At 39.8% G+C, this 19,786-nt stretch overlaps 2 protein-coding genes and 1 pseudogene across 3 annotated transcripts; all 3 read left to right on the plus strand.

The window, feature by feature from the left end:
• Positions 1-35: 35 nt before the first annotated feature.
• LOC135594838 (uncharacterized oxidoreductase At4g09670-like) lies at positions 36-3,978 on the plus strand (annotated as a pseudogene).
• A 1,333-nt stretch (positions 3,979-5,311) lies between these two features.
• LOC135596204 (LRR receptor kinase BAK1-like) lies at positions 5,312-14,449 on the plus strand. 2 transcript variants are annotated; one of them, XM_065088195.1, is made up of 11 exons: positions 5,312-5,711; positions 8,058-8,190; positions 8,268-8,339; positions 10,334-10,477; positions 11,155-11,226; positions 11,327-11,398; positions 11,484-11,596; positions 12,154-12,288; positions 12,363-12,704; positions 12,858-13,252; positions 13,849-14,449. In XM_065088195.1, the coding sequence occupies exons 1-11, from the start codon at positions 5,327-5,329 to the stop codon at positions 14,161-14,163; spliced, it is 2,178 nt and encodes a 725-aa protein (XP_064944267.1). In that variant the 5' UTR covers positions 5,312-5,326; the 3' UTR covers positions 14,164-14,449. The 2 variants fall into 2 exon arrangements, with proteins under 2 accessions (XP_064944267.1, XP_064944268.1); XM_065088196.1 differs by lacking the exon at positions 12,154-12,288.
• A 438-nt stretch (positions 14,450-14,887) lies between these two features.
• Positions 14,888-19,766, plus strand: LOC135596206 (uncharacterized). Its single transcript, XM_065088197.1, has 7 exons — positions 14,888-15,257; positions 15,498-15,583; positions 16,997-17,143; positions 17,236-17,344; positions 18,580-18,703; positions 18,995-19,265; positions 19,470-19,766. The coding sequence occupies exons 1-7, from the start codon at positions 15,134-15,136 to the stop codon at positions 19,569-19,571; spliced, it is 963 nt and encodes a 320-aa protein (XP_064944269.1). The 5' UTR covers positions 14,888-15,133; the 3' UTR covers positions 19,572-19,766.
• The last annotated feature ends 20 nt before the right edge of the window (positions 19,767-19,786 follow it).

Raw genomic sequence — 19,786 nt, forward strand, 5'->3', positions numbered from 1 at the left:
AAAGATCCTTCCATACGAGTCTAGAGAGTTCGAACATGCGCGATCATCCCTTGATCACCGTCCCACCAAACGATCTCAACCGTTCATATGATGTGATCCTCCATGGGGCGGGCCTGATGGGCCCATAATGGACTGACCGTTGATCATGACATAATCCGGATTCGGATTTAACTTCCATGCCCGGCCCGGTTAAATTCCATCCACTTGATCATCAACAAGTTACTTAGAGATTATTGCCGTGGCGCGCATCCGACGGTCGCGTCCTGTTGGGGTACTCTTACGACAAGGGCCGCGAAGCGAACGCTGGCTAATAAGTACGACAGCCGCTCTGAGCTTGCTACTGCACCACAAGAGAGGAACGGCGGACGAGACAGCGAAGAGCAACCCGATCCGGTTCGGCATCTTGGGGTGCTGGAGATCGCCCGCAAGCTCGCCAGTGCCTTCGGGCTTGCCCTCTCGTCGCCGTCGGGAGCCGCTCCCTTGACAATGCCCGGCGATTCATCGCCCTCGGCTCCTATGAGGCCGTCCTGGACGACCCCTGCGTCGCCGTCTACGTGCCCCTCCCCACCAACGTCCACGTTCGGTGGGTCGTCGGCGCAGCCGAACGCGGCAAGCACCTGCTGCTCGAGAAGCCCACTGCTCTCTGCGCCTCAGACCTCGACCGGATCCTCGACGCCTGCCGCTCCCGCGGACGGCCAAGATGCCGGAGATGTTGTCCGATTCGGCCCGTTTTGGACAGCTAAAGAGGGTAATCTGCACTTAGTTATCATGAATTAGTGTCGCTTTTTCTTATTCATTCCAAAAAGGACTTCTTTTGGGTGATCTAGAATCGAATGTAAGAAGCTATCCCGATGCATCGTGCTGATTTATTGGTAGGTATCGTATTCTTGGTTGACTATACAAACTGTTCCATTCTCTTTAATTTTGACTGCTTATTTTTTGCTAGAGAGAAGTTATCTTTGATCTCATAGTCCACTTGAAGTTAATTGGATTGGATTAGGCTCTCTTTAGAGGCGTTCTTCTGTTTTTTACTGTAAACAGAGGTCAATTTGGGCTTTGATTTAGTAGTGGGTTATGGACTTAGACTGATTGGTAGTGTTACTTTAGGCAATATTTAATGTAAATCCGAATGTGCTGCTTCAGCCATATATAAGAATTATGTACTGCTTGAGAAGTTGAGATTAGACCAGTGAAGTGATAAAGTACGTTGACATGATTTAGAACAATAATGGAAACTTCAGGAACATTCGAAGAAAATCAACTGAAAGAAATCAAGAGATGCAATGATCCTGTTAAAGAATGTCCCCAGCTTCTAATGATGTGTATGAAGGGAGGTTTTGAATAATTGAAGTGCTGGAAATTTTTCAAAATTTCCTAATATAATGCACTAATCCTGTTTCTTCCTCATCTTTGCAGATCCAAATCATCAATAATTGATCACTGTAATGAATCTGAAAAAGGAGTAAAATTGCAACAATTATAATCATTGACAAAACAACAAAATTTGTTACAGTAATGTCCAACAAAAATGAGACATCGTTGCTCATTGAATTGGAAATTTGTCTTAACAATCCTAGGGGCACTTGTTAAAGTTATCTTCTGATAGGTTATATAGATGATGGCATAAAAGGTTTACAATTACCTAACTTTTTCACAAAACAAAAAGGTCTTTCATAAGCATATAACAGTTATTTTATTGTTTTTTGCCATTTGCTTATTGATTTCAGCATGCGATTGTTGCTCATTCTGACAATGGTCTGCATTTTGTCTCTCATATAACCTGGAAAATTTTCCCTGTTAGGTTCATCTTAATAGGTAATCACCCACTGCACTAGGGTGGCTTTGGATTGAATGAAACTTTGTCCAAATCACAAATCACATGGTTTTATATAAAGAATCTAGATAGGAGGAGTTACATGGTAGAAGCTGATGATTACACAGATCATTCTAATCAGAAGAATTTCTTCTTTGTTTGATTCAGCAATATGTTGCCTTGCCATATTGCAGAGACTAGAATGTGTGCTACAAGTATGTGGAGTTCTTTGTTATCTTCTTTTGCGTTTTTATTCAATATGAGTTGAAAGATTTCATTATTTTACTTTGGAAGGAAATATTGATCTAGTTTCGTTAACTTCTTTATTTTCCTTCCCTTTCACATCTCCTATCTAAGCTTTTACGAGGTAATATCATTGATCCATTTATCCTCTTCCTCTATCAATAGAGTCCACCTTGTCTGTTTTTATAATCTCTACTTATAAATCAATCAAAGATAACTAGAGATCAAGGAGCTTCCTTGTTTCTATCACATGAGCATTTCATTTACTTATAAAATCAGAGATGACTAAAGATCAAAGTAATATGATATTTTGATGGTATTGTAGATTAAGAAGTGTGGCTAGGAAGGTATTATGGAGAAAGCTAGTGGATGGTGACAATGGTATTTAAGTCAACCACTATATTCAGAGTGAAAGGTAGGTTTAGCAAAGGTTGTATTTGGTTGGGGTTTCAGCATTGTAAAAGTGAGATGAATTGGAAATGATTCAGGATCAAGATGAAGTCATTTGGGTTTACTGAATCATAACAGGGGATGGACAATCCTTGTGTGGGGGCAAATAGCTGTTGGAGGTGGTGTTTATAGAAGAAGCATAGGAAAAGAAACGGAAAAACAAACAGAAAAAATTAGAGAAAAGAAGCAATCCAAAGTCCCTCCCATGAGGTTTATGCGAGTTGTACACAAGAAAGGAATCATTAAAGCTTGCACTAGTAAGGAATGATTTCTTCTTGTTTGATTAATGAGTCATATGATAAACTATAATACAAGAATTCAAGTATAAGGAAATAAATTATTGTGATCATACTTACACCTATGATTGTGGAAGAAATCAAGGGAACAACTTGGTCTAAGACAAAAGCTGTGATGGCATGGAGTAGGAGATGATCTTGTCTCTACCAAAGTTTCCATTTTGGGAGTTCCTCCTTGGTTTTTATCATTTCAAAAGGACACTGTCTTGTTCCATCAATGAAGCCCATAAGATCATAACCATATAACAAGTTGATAACTTGAGATATTCAAGAGGCATAGTTGAGTTTGGTGAGTTTCAATGGTAGTTGTGATGCAGGGTTAATGGATTTCAAGGTAATGGTTTGAGATAGAGTGATGTTGGGGTTTGTCATGATTGTTGTGGAATTTTTGTCTAGATCGATTTGATAAGCCATGAAGATAGGATTGTGGAGATGTGTTTCAAAAACAACCAAATAAAAAAGGAGATTTTGGAACACCTTGTAAGGCACAAGCTTTTGATATTAGTATGCTGGAGACTCTGATTTCCTTGAGAATGACATATGTGTGATGCCCGAGCTAGATGCTCTCGGGGCTCTTGGTGATGTTGGGTGGTACTGCAGCCGCTCCATCCTGTGGGTTGCTGACTATGAACTGCCCAAGAAAGCAGTTGCAATCCATGGTGCAGTCAAGACTGAAGCGAGGTTGCAACCTTCCAGTGCTCATTCCTAACTCATCTGACAATGAGAGGATCCCTTCAGCTCAGTGACTTCGTGATCCCCCTCGAGGAGGAGAAAGTTCCATTCTCATTTGCTTCAGGCTCAGCCTTCAATGAGTTGGTGACCGGATGGCAGTCACTGCTCACCAAGCATATCGTCCCAACTGATCTATCACAGGAGTCTCTCATGGTGCAGGAGCTCTCGAGGTCGGCAGGAAGCATCAGAGATTCTGCTGGGAAGCCAGATGACCAATGGCCAGCCATCACTAGGAACAGACACCTGGTGCTGAATGCAGTGAAAGCATCGATTGATCAGGGATGTGTGCCAGTGGAGATTGTATAGATGCTCAGCTACCTCGTAGTAATGTGTTTTGCCTCCTTATTCCTCTTGTAATGCAGATCAAAGTCTCCAAACTTTGTGGAACTTACTGAAAAGCTATTTACTGTTGGTGATGATTTGTGGAAGACCCTTTTTGATGCTTGATTCAGTCTCAAGGGATGTTTATGGTTGACTAAAGCATGCTACTTTGTGGATATATTTGAAGGGGAAAAAGAGTTTCTTGGTAACATTTTTCAATATATATTATATTAATTTAGAGTTTCAATCTTATTTTATTGATTCTCAACAAATAGAGATTGACCACAATAATATATCGATAAGAGTTTATATATATAATGATTTTTATGAACAAATTTTAATTTTGGTTTTTTTTTCTAAAAGGTGCTGTGAATTTTTAATATTTCCATTTGATATCTTTTTTTTCTAATATCCCAAATACTTTTTATCATCGTTACCTCCTCTTCTAGATGAACATTATCAATCATTGTTTTTCTTGTTGTGACGATTTTCGTCCTGTCGCGCCTTGACCTTCACTCCTCTCTGTCATCACTCCTTCCGTTCACTTTATTCTTTTCTCTGTTGACACATTTCTTTCATCATCCTCCTTAGTTAATGACTTTTTTTTCTTGCCTCCATCTCTTTCGTCATCTTTCATCACTTATAATGTTACACTCCGAAAGAAAAGTATGGAGCCTCTAGAGAAAGAGAAAGCATTCACGGAGGAACAATGTTGAGTTGCATGATGAAAGCGTGACCGGTGATCATTGTGGAATGAAAGCGATCATAGTGGGGTGGAGGTGATGATCGTCGATGTCCGTTAGGAGGAGGTGGACGTGACGATGGATATTTAAGGTATATAAAAAATAAAAAAAGAAAGAATTATTCAGAAAAAATTATCTATATACATATTGCGGGGATCGGCTGTCAGAAGCCAAGCGGTGGCCCCCACAACGCCGTTTGACCTGCCCACCCGCAGTGCCCGTTCCGTCATCCACCACCACTCTACGACTTGAGGTTTGACTCCCCAGGGCGTGCTCCTTTGACCAAATCATCGGCTCCCCTGTCTCGTAAGAGTCGGCAAACAGGAACATACCCCAACCACGAACAAGAAAGGACCACTTTTTCCGTCTCGATCCAATCATTGCGAGGGAAGTTACCGTGTTTTCTATTTCGCCCAATGCAGGAAATCCCACTATGCACACTCACGCCGGTTCTCAGAAAGCTCCAAAGCATATAATGGAAAGACAAAATTCACGGACACCCCTTTAACTTTAAGTTCTTATAAATAGACCCCTCACTCCTCGATTTACCTTTCCTTTCCTCATTTAATTTTGGGAAAATTAATTCAGTATTGAGACCTAATCAAAGAAAAATGCTTCTTTCACCTAATCGATAATTTCTCTTTCTCCTTTATCCTCATTTTTCTTTCAATTTCTCTCAATTTTCTTCTCCATATTCTATTTGAGGGACCATTTCAAAAAATGAGCAAATGACAGGGGTGTTGATGCATTTTTCCCTTAAAACATTTGCTCGACAGCGAGTGCAAAAGCAACGCACCGCAGGAGATCCCGATAGCCCTCGCATCGATCCCCTCCTCTGCGTCTTCGGATCCCCAATTCGATCGTCTTCTCCGCACTCGTCCGCCGATGAGGGTTCTCCTGTCTGTCTTCTTGCGAGAAATGATGGGGGATCCCGGATTCTTGGGCGGTCCTGGTCTTTAGGGTTCTTTCGCCGGAGCGGAATGGGTCTCGAGGGTTGGTTGCTGCAAAGCCGCGGATCTTTTGCCCGGGGAATGGCGGTGGTGGTGATGCGTGGGTTCCTTTGGTTCGTCGTGGTGCTGAATCCCCTCGTTAGGGTTCTTGCCAACATGGAAGGTAAGGAGCGCTCTCGCTCTTTCCTCTGGTTATAATGCTGGTGTCGGGCGGTCGGGGACCGGGGGCTTTTCGGAATCTGACGGTTGTCGTGCTGCGCGAGATCGTAGTTGATTGATTTGGGTCTGGGAGCTAGAAAAGGCCGTCGTTAGTTCGTCTTTTCCGCTAGATGCTTCACTATTGTGGCATGATCTGCTGGATATGGAAAGGAGCATGACATAATTAGTTGGATAGCCAATTTGGAAGCCTTTTTGTCCATGTGGGTTCTCTGTTTTCTTGGTTTATGATTTGGCGGAGTAAGTTCAATGGTTTCTGCAGTTGCAGCTGATTGATGCTCATCTTGTTTTAAATTGCCCAGTCTCTCACCGTCCAAACAAAACAAGTTTGATAGACGTCGGGTAGTGGTTCTTAGAGGAAGTTTCTTTCTTGATAGCGATCTTCATGATTTCTCTGTGGAAAGTGATGGTGAATTCTTGTGTTAGTCTTGTTGAGAGTAGCATATCTGGTAGATGCTTTACTCCTGTAGCATGGTCTGCTGGATTTAGATAGGACTAGTGGTAGAGTTGCTTCCAGACTTGTCAGGTCTTTGTCCGTTTGGATGCGTTCCTTTTTCTTGGTTTTAAATTGGTGGAATTAATTGACACTATTGGTGTCTGGTCCTGTCTTTTATTTGATTATGGGATCAATTACCAGTCAAGTCAATGGAATAAGTTTGAAAGGAGATGGATGATTGTTTTGAGGGGAAGCTTCATGGTGGTTTTGAAAGATGATGGTGATATTTTGGAAAATGAAAGAGATTGATGGTTGTTTTGAGGGGAAGCTTCTTTCTTCGTAGTATTTGGGAAAGTAATGGTGATATTTGTGTCGATCAGGATCAAACAATGGTGGTTCTTGGTCAAGTTATGACCATTTTCTGTCTTTTAGAAACAGAGAAATTGTGATGTACATTCAATTGATTTTACGTGGGGCATACTTATTTTCTTAGCCTATTAGACCAACTGGCTTGAGGTCACAGTTGGACTGATTGAGATGCACCAAGATTCTATTGGACGAAGACATCAGTGAAACATAACTAGTTGTATCCCATGGTTGATGATCATTCTCTTGCAGTCATTAATGGAGCCAATTTTTGCAAACTCTTCAACCAGAGTAGATTTGATATATGCAGTGATTTAAAAAGCGCTATGTGCTAAAAGGCGCTAAGGTCCAAAAACGCCCGAGGCGCTAGGCGTTCGCCCGAGCGAAACGAGGCGCTAAAATATAAAAATATATAATATAATTAATATATATAATTATTTAAAAATTTAAATAAAAATATGCTATTAAATTAAGAAAATCTAAGATACAAATCATAATATCAAAATTAATAATTTCAAATAAACCTAACAATATTAACAATATACAGAAGGAGAAGAAGGAATAGTGTAAGGTGGTGTTGACTGAGAAACGAGGAAGCGGCAGCAGCAGCGAGAGTAGCAGCGGGAGCGGGAATGTAAGGAGGCAGCGACAGCGGGAGCGGGAGTGTAAGGAGGCAATGACAGCGGGAGTGTAAGGAGGCAGCGAGAGTGACGAGCGGCGACAGCGAGAGTGGCGAGCGGCGACAGCGACAGCGGCGAGCAGCGACAGTGGCAGCGGTGACAGCGGCAGCGGTTGCGAGCAGTGACAGCGGCGAGCAACGGGAGCGGGAGCGGCAACGAGCAGGGTTAGGGTTGGGTAGCGACAACTGATATCGGTTTTAGTTGGTTCAATCAACTAAAATCCTGGTTCGGTCGCCTGGTTTAACCCAGGCGCTCGCCCGAAGAGCCCAACGCCTGGGCTCGGGCGAGCGCCCAGGCGACGCCTCTTTGAAGCCCGCCGCCTAGAAGTTTAGCGAGGTGCTTGGGCCTCGCCTCGCCTCGCCCGAGCACCTTTTTAAATCACTGGATATATGTGGAAAGTTGCGGTAAATAATCTCCATTTGCAATAATGACGTGAATCTTACATATGATGCGGTCATCCTTTGACAGAAGGTCCAGAAAACTCAGATATTATGTTTGTTTTAGAACATGTTGGCCATATTCTATTAGTGCTCCTATATTTAGACCATGCATAATTAATTTTTCATCTCTATTAGTATGATATTAGCTTAACCATGCAATATCATTTTGTGACAACATTTTCCTGCTTGATATCTGACCCATGTTGACTTGTTGAGATTTGCACTAAGTTCTTGCCTTGTTAGAAAACAAGCAGTAACTTTTCTGCAACCTTCCTTTCTGTAACAGGTTCATTAACACCTGTAATTCTTGAAATGGCTATCGTTTTGATCTAATTGTTCTGTTCTGACATTCTCCAATCTGGTGCCAACAGGTGATGCTTTGCACAATCTTAAGACGAACTTAAATGATCCTAATAATGTGCTACAGAGCTGGGATCCAACTTTGGTCAATCCATGTACATGGTTCCATGTTACATGTAATAATGACAATAGTGTGATTAGAGTGTAAGTGGATCCATCTCTTTGTGCTTTACATTTGTCATTGTGGGACTCTATGAACAGCCCATGTTGTATTCTTTCAGTGATCTTGGAAATGCTCAGCTTTCTGGTACTCTGGTCCCCCAGCTTGGTCAATTGAAAAATCTGCAATATCTGTAAGTTCTGAATCAACTGTTCTTGATTTTCTAAGTTCTTGACTGTAATTTTGCATTTTTACAGTTGAAGACGTAAAAAATCTTATGGTTATTTTTTGATTTTAAGATTTTTACTATCATAAAATGTCTGTGGAACATTTATTCCTTTATACCCCAGTTGTAGACGTCACAACTTTTCTTTTGTTTGATTTTCGAAGTCATCTCCTAAATCATTAGCATTTCCTAACGGAAGTTTTTTCGCTGTCCTATAATCATGGACTTGCAGTTCTCACATATTCATGTTGCATGTTCTAAACCCTGATTAAGTTCTATTAAAAGCCTTGTGCCATGCTTATGTTGTGACCAACATAAGTTCATTGACAAGCAATGTACATCATGATCTTTCTCCTCTTCTTCTATCTTTCTCTCGTAAACAAAGATCTGCTAGAGAGCAGAGCAATCTCCAATATAAAGAGACTTAATATAAAATTTTGTGAAGTTTTCTATCTAGCTGTACCTTGATGTTAATCCAGTAAAGTTGGTGCATAGTTCCTTATTTCGTGGATGCTTAGCAAAGAGTGAGCAGGATTTGTTGGAAAAACATTAATGGTTGGTTGGCAGCTAGTAAGTAGTTCAATTTTAGCTCATGAAGTTGGTGAAAATTAGGAAGGTTCAGAGAAGGAAAAACAAGTCTAGGTTGAATTATTATCTCAATGGCTGATAAGTAAAGTCACATGCTTAAGAGCAATCTGTTTTAATTATCTCATAGATATCCGTTGTGTTTTCAGCTGTTTCTATATCTTCTGGAACATAGTTCTTTCCTAAGAAACAATGATGCCTCTCATCTTATCAGTCCTACTTTTCCATGTATCTAGTGTCTGTATCTTGTATAAGTATGATCACCTTGTAGGACAATGAATAGCATGATTATATTCTTCATTTGATGATGTTAACCAGTGCAGTTCTGCCCATTTTCTCATTTGGTTAATTTTTTTTAAATGGAAGAAATTTTCATTACATCAAATGGCATACTTCCTAATATATCACTTGTGCAACAAAGACTCACTTGGTTAATTTACTACTCCTGGTGTACTATCTAATCTACAAATCGTTAGTAGGATGCAACTTCTATGACTTGTGCAATTGATCAAACCTTTGTATTTTGAAAATGAGCATACTTCTCAGTTGTGGCAACATGCTTAGCTTCCATAATCCAACAGTTATTCCTGTTGTTTGATGTGTGGCACTTTCCCCATGCCTGTTGCCATTTAGATTCATTAAATTTTCCTGACATGTTATCAAACATCCATAGCTAGGAACTTTTAGATCTCCAATAAATAGGCTTGATACCAGAACCACCTCAATGTTACTGCCAACATCAGCAATGCATTCATAGTCAGTTTTCTTATCATGGCTTAGAGTCAAGATGCTGCAAAATTTGGAACTAAAAACATGAACTCAATAATTTTGTACTGTTTGTTTTCTTTTAGGAGAATAATTTTGTCGATCTCATTGATCCCACTTGGAAATTTAAGTTTCATCTAGCAAAATCTCTATATTGATACCTGGTTGAACAGACCTGTCTTGTTCTGCCCCTTTTCTCAAGATGAAATTGGTTGTACTAGTACACATATAATCAATGTCCTTCAGGAGAACATGCACAATTGGTTCCATCACCATTTATATAGTTTTATATTGACATGTTTCTTTTTTTTATTGCCCCATTACGAAGTAAAGTGATATCTGATACATTGTGGACAAAGTACACTAAGTCTCAACTTGGGGTACTTATTCATAATACTTTGCACAAAATCTTGGTTTTCATTATCTATATACTGGTTTGTTGGGAATGAGTTCCATTGCTAAACATATATGTGGATTCTTATGTTGTATTTGAGGAATGTTTGAACTATGAATATTGGAGCGATATTAGTTATGGTGAACAGTGATTTCAGGTTCATCTACTTGTGTAATTGATGATTATATTAATTGTTAACCTTTACTTCCTATGACAGGGAACTTTATAGTAACAACATCAGTGGCACCATACCTAGTGACCTTGGAAACCTGACGAATTTGGTCAGCTTGGATCTATACCTAAACAGCTTCACTGGAAAAATTCCTGATTCATTAGGGAAGCTAACGAAGCTGCGTTTCCTGTATGATTTGTCTTTCCCAGTATAAAGCTCTGCTTGATTCATGAACTTTGTTTATTTGGTTTTTTACATTCTTTGAAAAAAAGCAATACTTTTTGCTTAGCTTATTTGTCTTGCTAAGATTATCTCTAGTTTTGCATGTTGGATTTGCGGTTGTCTGTTTTGTCCGATACTGAAACAAGAAGTCTTCTAAAATTTTAAGGGTGCCATATGTTCATAAAAGTGGCATGGTTTTTGTGTTTAATACTATCTTACTCATAGCTATTGACGTTGAACACTAGGATTTATGAAATTATGCTGCTTGTATTCACTGGCATGGTAATTCCAGTGATCCAAACTGTGTGGGTAAATCACTCACGGGAAGTGCTGGCACAATGGATGAGGTTGGGCATGCTTGAGTCCATCTCACTATATGCAATATCTTCTTCAATCTCTGCCACTCTGTTGAGTAATAAATTTAAGATGGTGAAGTATTTAACTAGTTATAAGAATCTCATGCATTGCTCGTCATGCATCCATTCATTTAGCTGAGCTTTCAAGTTGATGCATCATAACTTTAATAATTGATGCAGTGAATATTTGATGCTGAATTCAGCCTTTTTCATCATGGTTAGTTTATTGGAAAATTTTCTCTTTTACAAGTTACTTTTCTTATTTTTGAAATTTCTGTTGAAGGGCAGCCGGCTCAACAATAATAGTCTGTCGGGTCCTATTCCCAAGTCTTTAACTAATATTACAGCCCTCCAAGTACTGTAAGTTGGCTTGATCCTTGCTTACGATATACTGCACCTTTCTAAAATAATTCTGGTTCTGCTATCTAATGGTGACTTTGTTTTGTCAAAAAACATGCAGGGATTTGTCTAATAACAACCTTTCGGGTGAAGTTCCATCAACTGGTTCCTTCTCACTATTCACTCCAATCAGGTGCTTTCTAATTTTGATGCAATTGTAAACATCTCTGGCTTATTAACCGTTGTATTTGTTGCTAATTATATGCAATAATATGCAGTTTTGCGAACAACCCTCTTCTATGTGGCCCGGGTACAACAAAAGCTTGTCCTGGTGCTCCTCCCTTATCTCCACCACCGCCATTTGTTCCTCCAACACCACCGTCATCCCAAGGTAGGTAATTATGCCTGTTGTTTGTTCTCACTGGAACTCAGTTTAGTTTTTTATTTCCTATTGACCTTTGATGTATTACTTTGTCTTGCCCTTGATTCTCATGCTTCACTAAATAGCTTCCAGTTAATTTTAATTTCCCTTCCCTCTCTTTTTTTCTTCTCCATCCATCTAAAAAAGGATTTGCTGGAAATTTTCTTATCTCAATCATTCGTATAATCTTCAAGAAGGAGTATATATGATCGAGCTCACTACTAAAAAGAGCTACTTGGTAACATGTTGCCATTATGTTGCTTGGAAGCACACAAGTTTGATCTTATGCTACTTAATTAAGAATATAATTTACTTGTGTGGAGATGAATGTTATTGAGGCCACCTATTTGTCTGGATGAAACACTGGTAGCATCGACAAGCTACTACTTGGGAAGACATTCTTTTCATATTATGCACTCTTAGATGCTGTATTTCATAGGTGCTTGATATCGAGTAGGTTATATAGGTTAAGAACTTGCTCGTGGATGAAATCTAAAGGTTGTTAAAATTTAAATGACACTCAACAGGAAGTAGTGCCTCTAGCACTGGAGCAATTGCTGGGGGGGTTGCTGCAGGTGCTGCTTTGCTTTTTGCTGCCCCTGCTATAGTTTTTGCATGGTGGCGTCGTCGTAAGCCACAAGAACATTTCTTTGATGTACCTGGTTGGTGTCTAAGAACCTGATTTGTTCTGTGTTAATACTGTTACGGTACTTAATGTGCCAGATATTGTGTGCAGCTGAGGAGGACCCAGAAGTACATTTGGGCCAGCTTAAAAGATTTTCTCTGCGAGAATTACAAGTAGCAACTGATAACTTTAGCAACAAGAACATTCTGGGAAGAGGAGGATTTGGAAAAGTCTATAAAGGGCGACTGGCAGATGGCTCACTTGTAGCAGTAAAAAGGCTAAAAGAAGAACGCACTCCAGGCGGGGAGCTTCAGTTTCAAACTGAAGTAGAGATGATCAGCATGGCTGTGCATCGGAACTTACTTAGGCTTCGTGGATTTTGTATGACACCTACTGAACGATTGCTTGTGTATCCTTATATGGCTAATGGAAGTGTTGCATCACGACTAAGAGGTATTTGTCATTCTTTTATGGCTTACCCCTTATTGCTTTTGAGCCTTAGCTGTCACTCATAATCCTAAAATTGGTTCAAGGAAACCTTGTCATGGTCACTTGACAACTACATTTTTACAATATTTTAAGGAGATGTTTTATGCTTATTTGTAGAGCGCCCACCATCTGAGCCACCACTTGAGTGGACAACACGTCGAAAGATTGCATTGGGTTCTGCAAGAGGGCTGTCATACTTGCACGATCATTGTGATCCTAAAATTATACATCGTGATGTTAAAGCTGCAAATATATTGTTAGATGAGGACTTTGAGGCTGTTGTTGGAGATTTTGGCTTGGCTAAACTAATGGACTACAAAGATACTCATGTAACAACTGCAGTCCGTGGAACGATAGGACATATAGCTCCAGAGTACCTGTCAACTGGAAAATCCTCGGAGAAGACTGATGTTTTTGGCTTTGGAATCATGCTTTTGGAACTGATTACAGGGCAAAGGGCATTTGATCTTGCCCGGCTTGCAAATGATGATGATGTTATGCTGCTTGACTGGGTAAGCATCAAATAATGTTTGCATGATTATCTATGATGTATACTTATGTTTATGCTGAATTTTAAGGTATTTTCATCAGATATTAGTCTGCTAGTATCGTGGATTGGACCAGGTTTAGGGCATTTATTTTCTTATGTTTTTGCTTGCTTGAAATATAGACTTGGTTTTGCATCTAGCCTCTAGCAATTGATTCTCAAGAAGGTTAGAAGTATAGAGAAGGGTACTGGTCCATAGTCCTTGATGTTTGAGTCCATGTGTTGGTCATTAGAAGAGATACTGAATCCTTTCCCCTTGTGTCAATCAAAAGTATGCCATTAACTGTCTTTGGTGGAAATTTATGCATATCCTAGGCCAGTTTATGTTCATTTGTGCCATTAAGTTATGCATTCTGAACTATTATTTTTTCTCGATTCACATTGGGAATGCATACACAAGTCATCAACTATATAACGACAACCTGTGTGAAACTAAAATGGAAGTAATGCTTCTTATATACAACCTTCGTCATATAGTATTGCTTCATGTAAGGCATTAAGTGCATCTAGTATAGGCTTGTTATTGGAGGAATTAAACCAGCTTCCATGTGTCTCTTTCAGGTGAAAGGACTGCTCAAAGAGAAGAAGCTGGAAATGTTGGTTGATCCAGAACTGCAGAGTGACTATGTTGAGGCTGAAGTGGAGTCTCTCATCCAAGTGGCATTGCTATGTACTCAGGGCTCCCCGATGGACCGACCAAAAATGTCAGAGGTGGTGAGGATGCTGGAAGGGGATGGTCTTGCCGAGAGATGGGAGGAATGGCAAAAGGTTGAAGTGGTAAGACAAGAGGAGATGGTCCCACGTCATCAAACCAATGAATGGATTTTGGACTCAACCGACAACCTTCGTGCCGTCGAGTTATCTGGGCCGCGATGATCACAAGAAAAAAATGCTGAAGAACATCATCTAAGGGTCCCTTTCTCTCTATGCATTTCATTCCTGTGGCTATGGGGAATTACAATTGTGTATATTTCTTTGTGTCTGTTGTATCATTGTGTTATCTGTTCATGTGTAGCTTTCTTTTAGCAAGACCATGTTACAATTCCCTTCTTGCAAGTGGCAAATTTGGAGCCTCTGCTGGAAGGCATGCTTGACATGAAACTAACATAAGCTTTTGTTTGCAAAATAGAGAATTCTAGTCGATCTTTTCTTGTTTCTTAGACATTTCAGCCTCAAGATCTTCTCCCAAAGACTACAGTCCAAGACACTGAAGTATCATGAACTGTGTCCGCTTTGTGTTTGCGTAAAGATTCAAGAAAGTAGCTGTTCATTCGTGAAACATACAGCTTACGTTATCGATGATTGATAGTGAACTCTTCATGGACTGCAGATGCTGTTGGTTTATTTCTTCCCTCTCACCATATATATTTTTTCGTTTGAGTTTTATGCTGCAAAATATGTTGTGACGAGGACTGATTTTTATCGTCTGATGATTGATTTAGATCGTCCGATCAGGTGGATGATTGGAATCCATCCGATCCGTCGTTGCGACCGTCGAGTTGGATGGCATCCTCTTCTCGAGCCGGCGACCGCGACTCGTAGCTTAAGTCGAGCACCGAGTCGTGGGTCGCAGGCATTTCGGGGAGCGGAAAAAGGGTGAAAGGAAGTGTAAAAGAACCCCCACCAACTCGCCCGTCGTCGCGATCCTGCGCCCCGCCCTCCCCCTCGAGAAAAGAAGAGAGAGGAGGAGAAAGATTTCTTTGCTCTTCTTCGTTGGGGTTTCCTCGATCTATGGGTTCCTCCTTTCCTACTCCTCCTCCTCCTCCTCCTCCTCCTCTTCCTCCTTGAATCGAGTACGCTCGTCTCGCTCGCGCTCAATATCTATACCTATCTATACACATAAGCCATGGCGGATCCCGGGGACTCTTCCCGGCTTATAGCGCCCGTCCCCGTCCCTGACCCCAACGACATCGACCTCGAAGCCGGCCCCGGCGAGCAATTCCAGTGCCGGATCTGCCTCGAAACCGACGGTTCTCTTCCCTTTCCTTAGGGTTTATTCTCTTTTCTTTTATATGTTTCCTTGCTCTCCAGGTCGATTCTTGGTTCCCTCTCATGGAACTTGCGGATAAATTGTGGGGATTGCCTCTCCGATCATGGGATCTCTCGAGGGAGAAGTAGAGCAAAAGAGAGACTTTTGGATCGTTGACTGCGATCCTGTAATTCTCTTGCAGATTATTTGAGCTGACTGCAATCTTCCTTTTTCGTTGCAGGAAGGGATTTCATAGCGCCTTGCAAGTGCAAGGGGACTTCGAAATACGTCCATCGTGAATGCTTGGACCATTGGCGGGCTGTGAAGGTTAGTGTTTACTGTTTAAGGCTGCCGATGTTTTGGTTAGGTTGTTCTGCTTTTTGTGATGAGTTTACACATCCTTAAGAAATATGTGGAACATCCTTGCGGTGAATTGTTATGTAAGGAGATAGCGAAACTAATCATGTATTTTCCTGATTTTGTTTGTTCTGGATGCAAATATCAAATGTGATAGTGATGGGCATAGGGGTGGAGCTACACCTTCTTTTCTGAAAGGAACTTGAAAACAAAAGGTAAGAGATGATGAAATGGGTCCAAACAAATATATGTTTATACCCACCCCAGCTGGATGGATGTGTAATGAAATTGTTTACAGCAAGCCTGAAATTAGAATAATGGAGGAATTTAGGAAACCTCCTGCCAGATTGTTTTGAAATTAGAATAATGTAGGAATTTCAGGAAATCTATTGCTTAGTTGTCTGTTATGCAGAACTGACTCAGGTTATCTGGGTGTGCACATCATTGTTCAGAGGAAGTAATCCAAGCATGCCTGAGAATTAGGAAAGGGAAACTCTTGTCTCTTTGTGGAACATGCTAAGAGGAAATCTGGAGTTGACTATTTGAGTGTTGTTAACAGGGATGTTTCAAGTGTACAACCTGAATTGTGGATAAAGATTTGTTGGTTATCTTAATGATTATCCCTACTCTGTGAACGTTTGTGTTATAACACATCTAATAATCAAAACCTTTGTTTATGCTTTTGTGCATTTCTTCTCATTGTTCGTCATTCAGAGGAATGTGGATTGAAGTAACAGACTTTTATAAAATTTGATGCTTGCTATGTGAGCATCACCCTGCAGCCTGTTGGTGGATTGTTGGCCATTTGTAGATTTAGTGATGATTATGCTCATGAGAAAGGATGGCCTGAGTGCATCTGGAGTTGGAGAAAGCAATTCTTGTTTTTCCAAGCTGGTTTCTCTTGATATAGTAACTAGCCAATTGTAATTGTATTACTGGAATCTAAGTGGCTTTTTGGCCTTGGATATGGAAACCTTGTGCTTGGTCTAGTTGTGTGGAAATAGTCAAACATGGTGGAAGGGAGATGGATGGGGAGAATCAACTTTGTAGCACTTGGAGAAGTAACCACTTGAATGATTAACAATTGAAAGAAGATGCTTGCTAATGTTGAAATCTAAAATGGGAAAAGAAAGTTCATGTTGATTTTAAAGGAGGTATGGGAACAAATTAAGTTAGAGTTTAGAGGAAAGATCAAACTGCCAAGTTTGCCCAATACGGAAATACAGAGTTTGTTGGATCGAAGGCTGATAATATACTTTTGGCAAATGCTCCACCTAAATCCTGTCATTGTTGTTTTTATTCCATTTTATGTTTAGCACAAATTTGTGAGATTATCTGCAATTCGAAGGTTGCTAACTTTGACAATTTTTCATTTTTCTTCAGGAAGGTTTTGCATTTGCTCATTGCACAACCTGTAAGGCTCCTTACTATTTGAGGGTGCATGTTCATGCAGACAGGAAATGGAGAATTTTGAAGTTCCGGTTCTTTGTTACTAGGGATATACTGTTTATTTTTGCAGTTGTTCAACTTGTAAGCTTAAGTTTTATTATCACTTGATAAGTTTTGAAATATTAATGCATTTATTTTGTACCAATTATTTATTGTGTGTGCATCTGGAACAGATAATATCTTCATTGGCATATCTGGTCTATTTGGTTGATAGCTCTCACAACTATTGGTTGCGATTGGCTTGGGGTTTTGATGGTGAATTTAGTTTCTATTATATATGTGGTACACTTCTAAACTGTCAGAGCACTTCCTGATGCTTTTGTCTGTTCACCAAGTCATAAAGTTGTTTTCTCTATTCTTGTTGATATTATAATACAAAACACACACGTTCGTTTTCTTTTCAAAATAACAAATTAACAATTATGAGCAATCATATTGTCTGATTCTGCTCTTGCTTTTTTCAACTTTGGAGTACAGTTTTTTTTTTTTACTAGAAATTTGAACCCTGTTGTTGAGTTAGCCATATCTTGATGATTGAAAGCATCATTTTTCTCTTATATTTGATGTGTATGACTTTTCTCTTAGTAAATAATCACCAAGTAGTTATTGTTGATTAGTTAATGATTGGACCTTCATGTACAAGAGACCCATCCAAAGATGGATTAGATATATAAGTGAAGCCACACAAAATATAGGTTTGTTATCGCCACAGCCATCTTTACAAATGTCAAACAATTTGAAGATAGATGTGGTGATGAAGGAATGGCAACAACCTGCAGAAAAAAATTCTTTGATGCCTTAATCAATCAACAATTATTGAAACCATCTGGGGAGATGTTACAGATCAATAAGACTTATGAGGAGGTTATGCGTGTAGAACTAAAATCAAGAGTGTGGATGAAAAGGGGGGTCATTGTAAGTTCACATATTATGCTAAATCAATGAAAGGAAATCCTAAGTCTTACATGAAAAAGGAAATTCACAGATGGTTATTGTCTTCCCTTAGGTATCATAACAAGAGTAATGACCAATGAGAAAAATCTTTGTGATGCAACCCATTTCTAGTGAGGGAATATCAGTTAGGAAATCTTTCACATTTAAGTTATGATTCTCGTAAAATTCCAATATGAGCTCTGCTATTGGTATTACCAAGTCATTGAGGAGCAAGTCTTTAAGCTGCAAACCTCTTTTCAACTCTATTGAAGATTAGAGGATCATGATATCACTTAATCATGCATAAATTATAGGTTTATATGTTCAATTTAAAAGCTTTTATGTACACTATATACTATGCAACATTCATAGACAGCACATCGTTCGAAACTCAGAGTAAGTCTAAGCTTGCGTCTCTTGCAGTACTACTATTTGGAATATGAAGATTTACATATTTGTGCATTAGACTCTCTCCAGTATCAACCTCTTAATGTTATTTATATCATCATACTTGTATCTTTTAGTGGGACCTCTCTTATTATTCGTGCTCATTTCCTCATTATTGTACTCGTCTGTAAGTGCAGGGGCGCTATTGTTTTTCGCTCTTCTTGGGTTATCGGGATGTTTCATAACTTGTTATGATCGACGAGTGCGCAATGATTTGGCTCAACCATGTCGAGAGTTATGTATTTGTTGCTGTCAACCAGGGTTAGCACCTATTTTTCTTATTTTGTAGTTTCTTGAATTATAATATTTGGTCATATTGTAAGTCAATTATGTGATTCATTTTGATATTCTGATATTATATATGCTTTTATGTGTATCTTGTCTGGAGCTTTAGTTTAAATACAATGTAAATGTTATATAACCAGATAATTTTCCCTTTTCTTTTCCTTTTGTTTCCGTTCCTGCCCGTCTTTCTTCCACGGTTCACTTTTAACTTTTTTACCAGCTGTTCTTGTGTACATATGTTAATGTGATCTTATGGTATTCTTTCAGAATGTGTGCTGACTGCCATCTCCCTGGCACCCTCTGTATGTGGACTGACTGTACCACGTGCTTTGAAAGTTGTGCAAGTACCGCAGGAGAATGTGGCTGCTTAGGAGGGGCTGGCGAAGCGGGACTACCATTGTTGTTTATCGTAGGACTAATTGTTCTTGGGCTCTTCACTGTTATTGGCATATTTTACAGTGTTCTCGTGGCAACGATGGTTGGCCAGAGAATTTGGCAGCGTCACTATCATATACTTGCTAAACGAATGCTGACAAAAGTGAGTTCTTTTTCCTCTAGGCATAAGCAGCTCCTTTCCATTTGTTATCTTTTTGTTAATTCAAAGAATGATGATTGATATTTCTGAATCACATATCCATTTTGGTTTGCGACTTTGATCTCTTCTCTGCTCCAACCTCATACCATAGTTTTTGAATTCTCATGCTACACAAATTTTAGTTACTTGTTTGTGGTTGTATAACAGGAGTATGTTGTGGAGGATGTCGACAGCGAGGGCACTGATTGGTGCCCACCACCTCTTCCTGCTGAGCATGTTCAACAGCTAAAGGCACTTGGACTCCTATAGTCTGAGCTTGAAGGCAAGAACAGTTGTGCCTTAGAGACGGATGGGAAGAGGCATACGGGAGGTACTAGCAATATCCAAGTTAGTGCTGGTATTGCCTTCATATTTGTCTTTGGTAAATGTCCACAAATTGAATGATCATCAGTGTTGCACCATCATCTTTATGGATAGTAAATACCACCTAAGAAGTTTTTGTAAGAGCTTGTCCCTACAAAATA

This window comes from Musa acuminata, chromosome BXJ1-10, assembly GCF_036884655.1.
Source record: "Musa acuminata AAA Group cultivar baxijiao chromosome BXJ1-10, Cavendish_Baxijiao_AAA, whole genome shotgun sequence".
NCBI lineage: Eukaryota > Viridiplantae > Streptophyta > Magnoliopsida > Zingiberales > Musaceae > Musa > Musa acuminata.

Excerpts from the sequence above, each read along its gene's own strand:
- LOC135596204 (XM_065088195.1), top strand. The coding sequence starts at position 5,327 with ATGACAGGGGTGTTGATGCATTTTTCCCTTAAAACATTTGCTCGACAG. Across the intron at positions 8,340-10,333 it reads TTGAAAAATCTGCAATATCT|GGAACTTTATAGTAACAACA; the intron begins GTAAGTTCTGAA and ends TTCCTATGACAG. Across the intron at positions 12,289-12,362 it reads ACATTTCTTTGATGTACCTG|CTGAGGAGGACCCAGAAGTA; the intron begins GTTGGTGTCTAA and ends TATTGTGTGCAG.
- LOC135596206 (XM_065088197.1), top strand. The coding sequence starts at position 15,134 with ATGGCGGATCCCGGGGACTCTTCCCGGCTTATAGCGCCCGTCCCCGTC. Across the intron at positions 15,258-15,497 it reads GATCTGCCTCGAAACCGACG|GAAGGGATTTCATAGCGCCT; the intron begins GTTCTCTTCCCT and ends TTTTCGTTGCAG. Across the intron at positions 17,144-17,235 it reads TTTTTGCAGTTGTTCAACTT|ATAATATCTTCATTGGCATA; the intron begins GTAAGCTTAAGT and ends CATCTGGAACAG.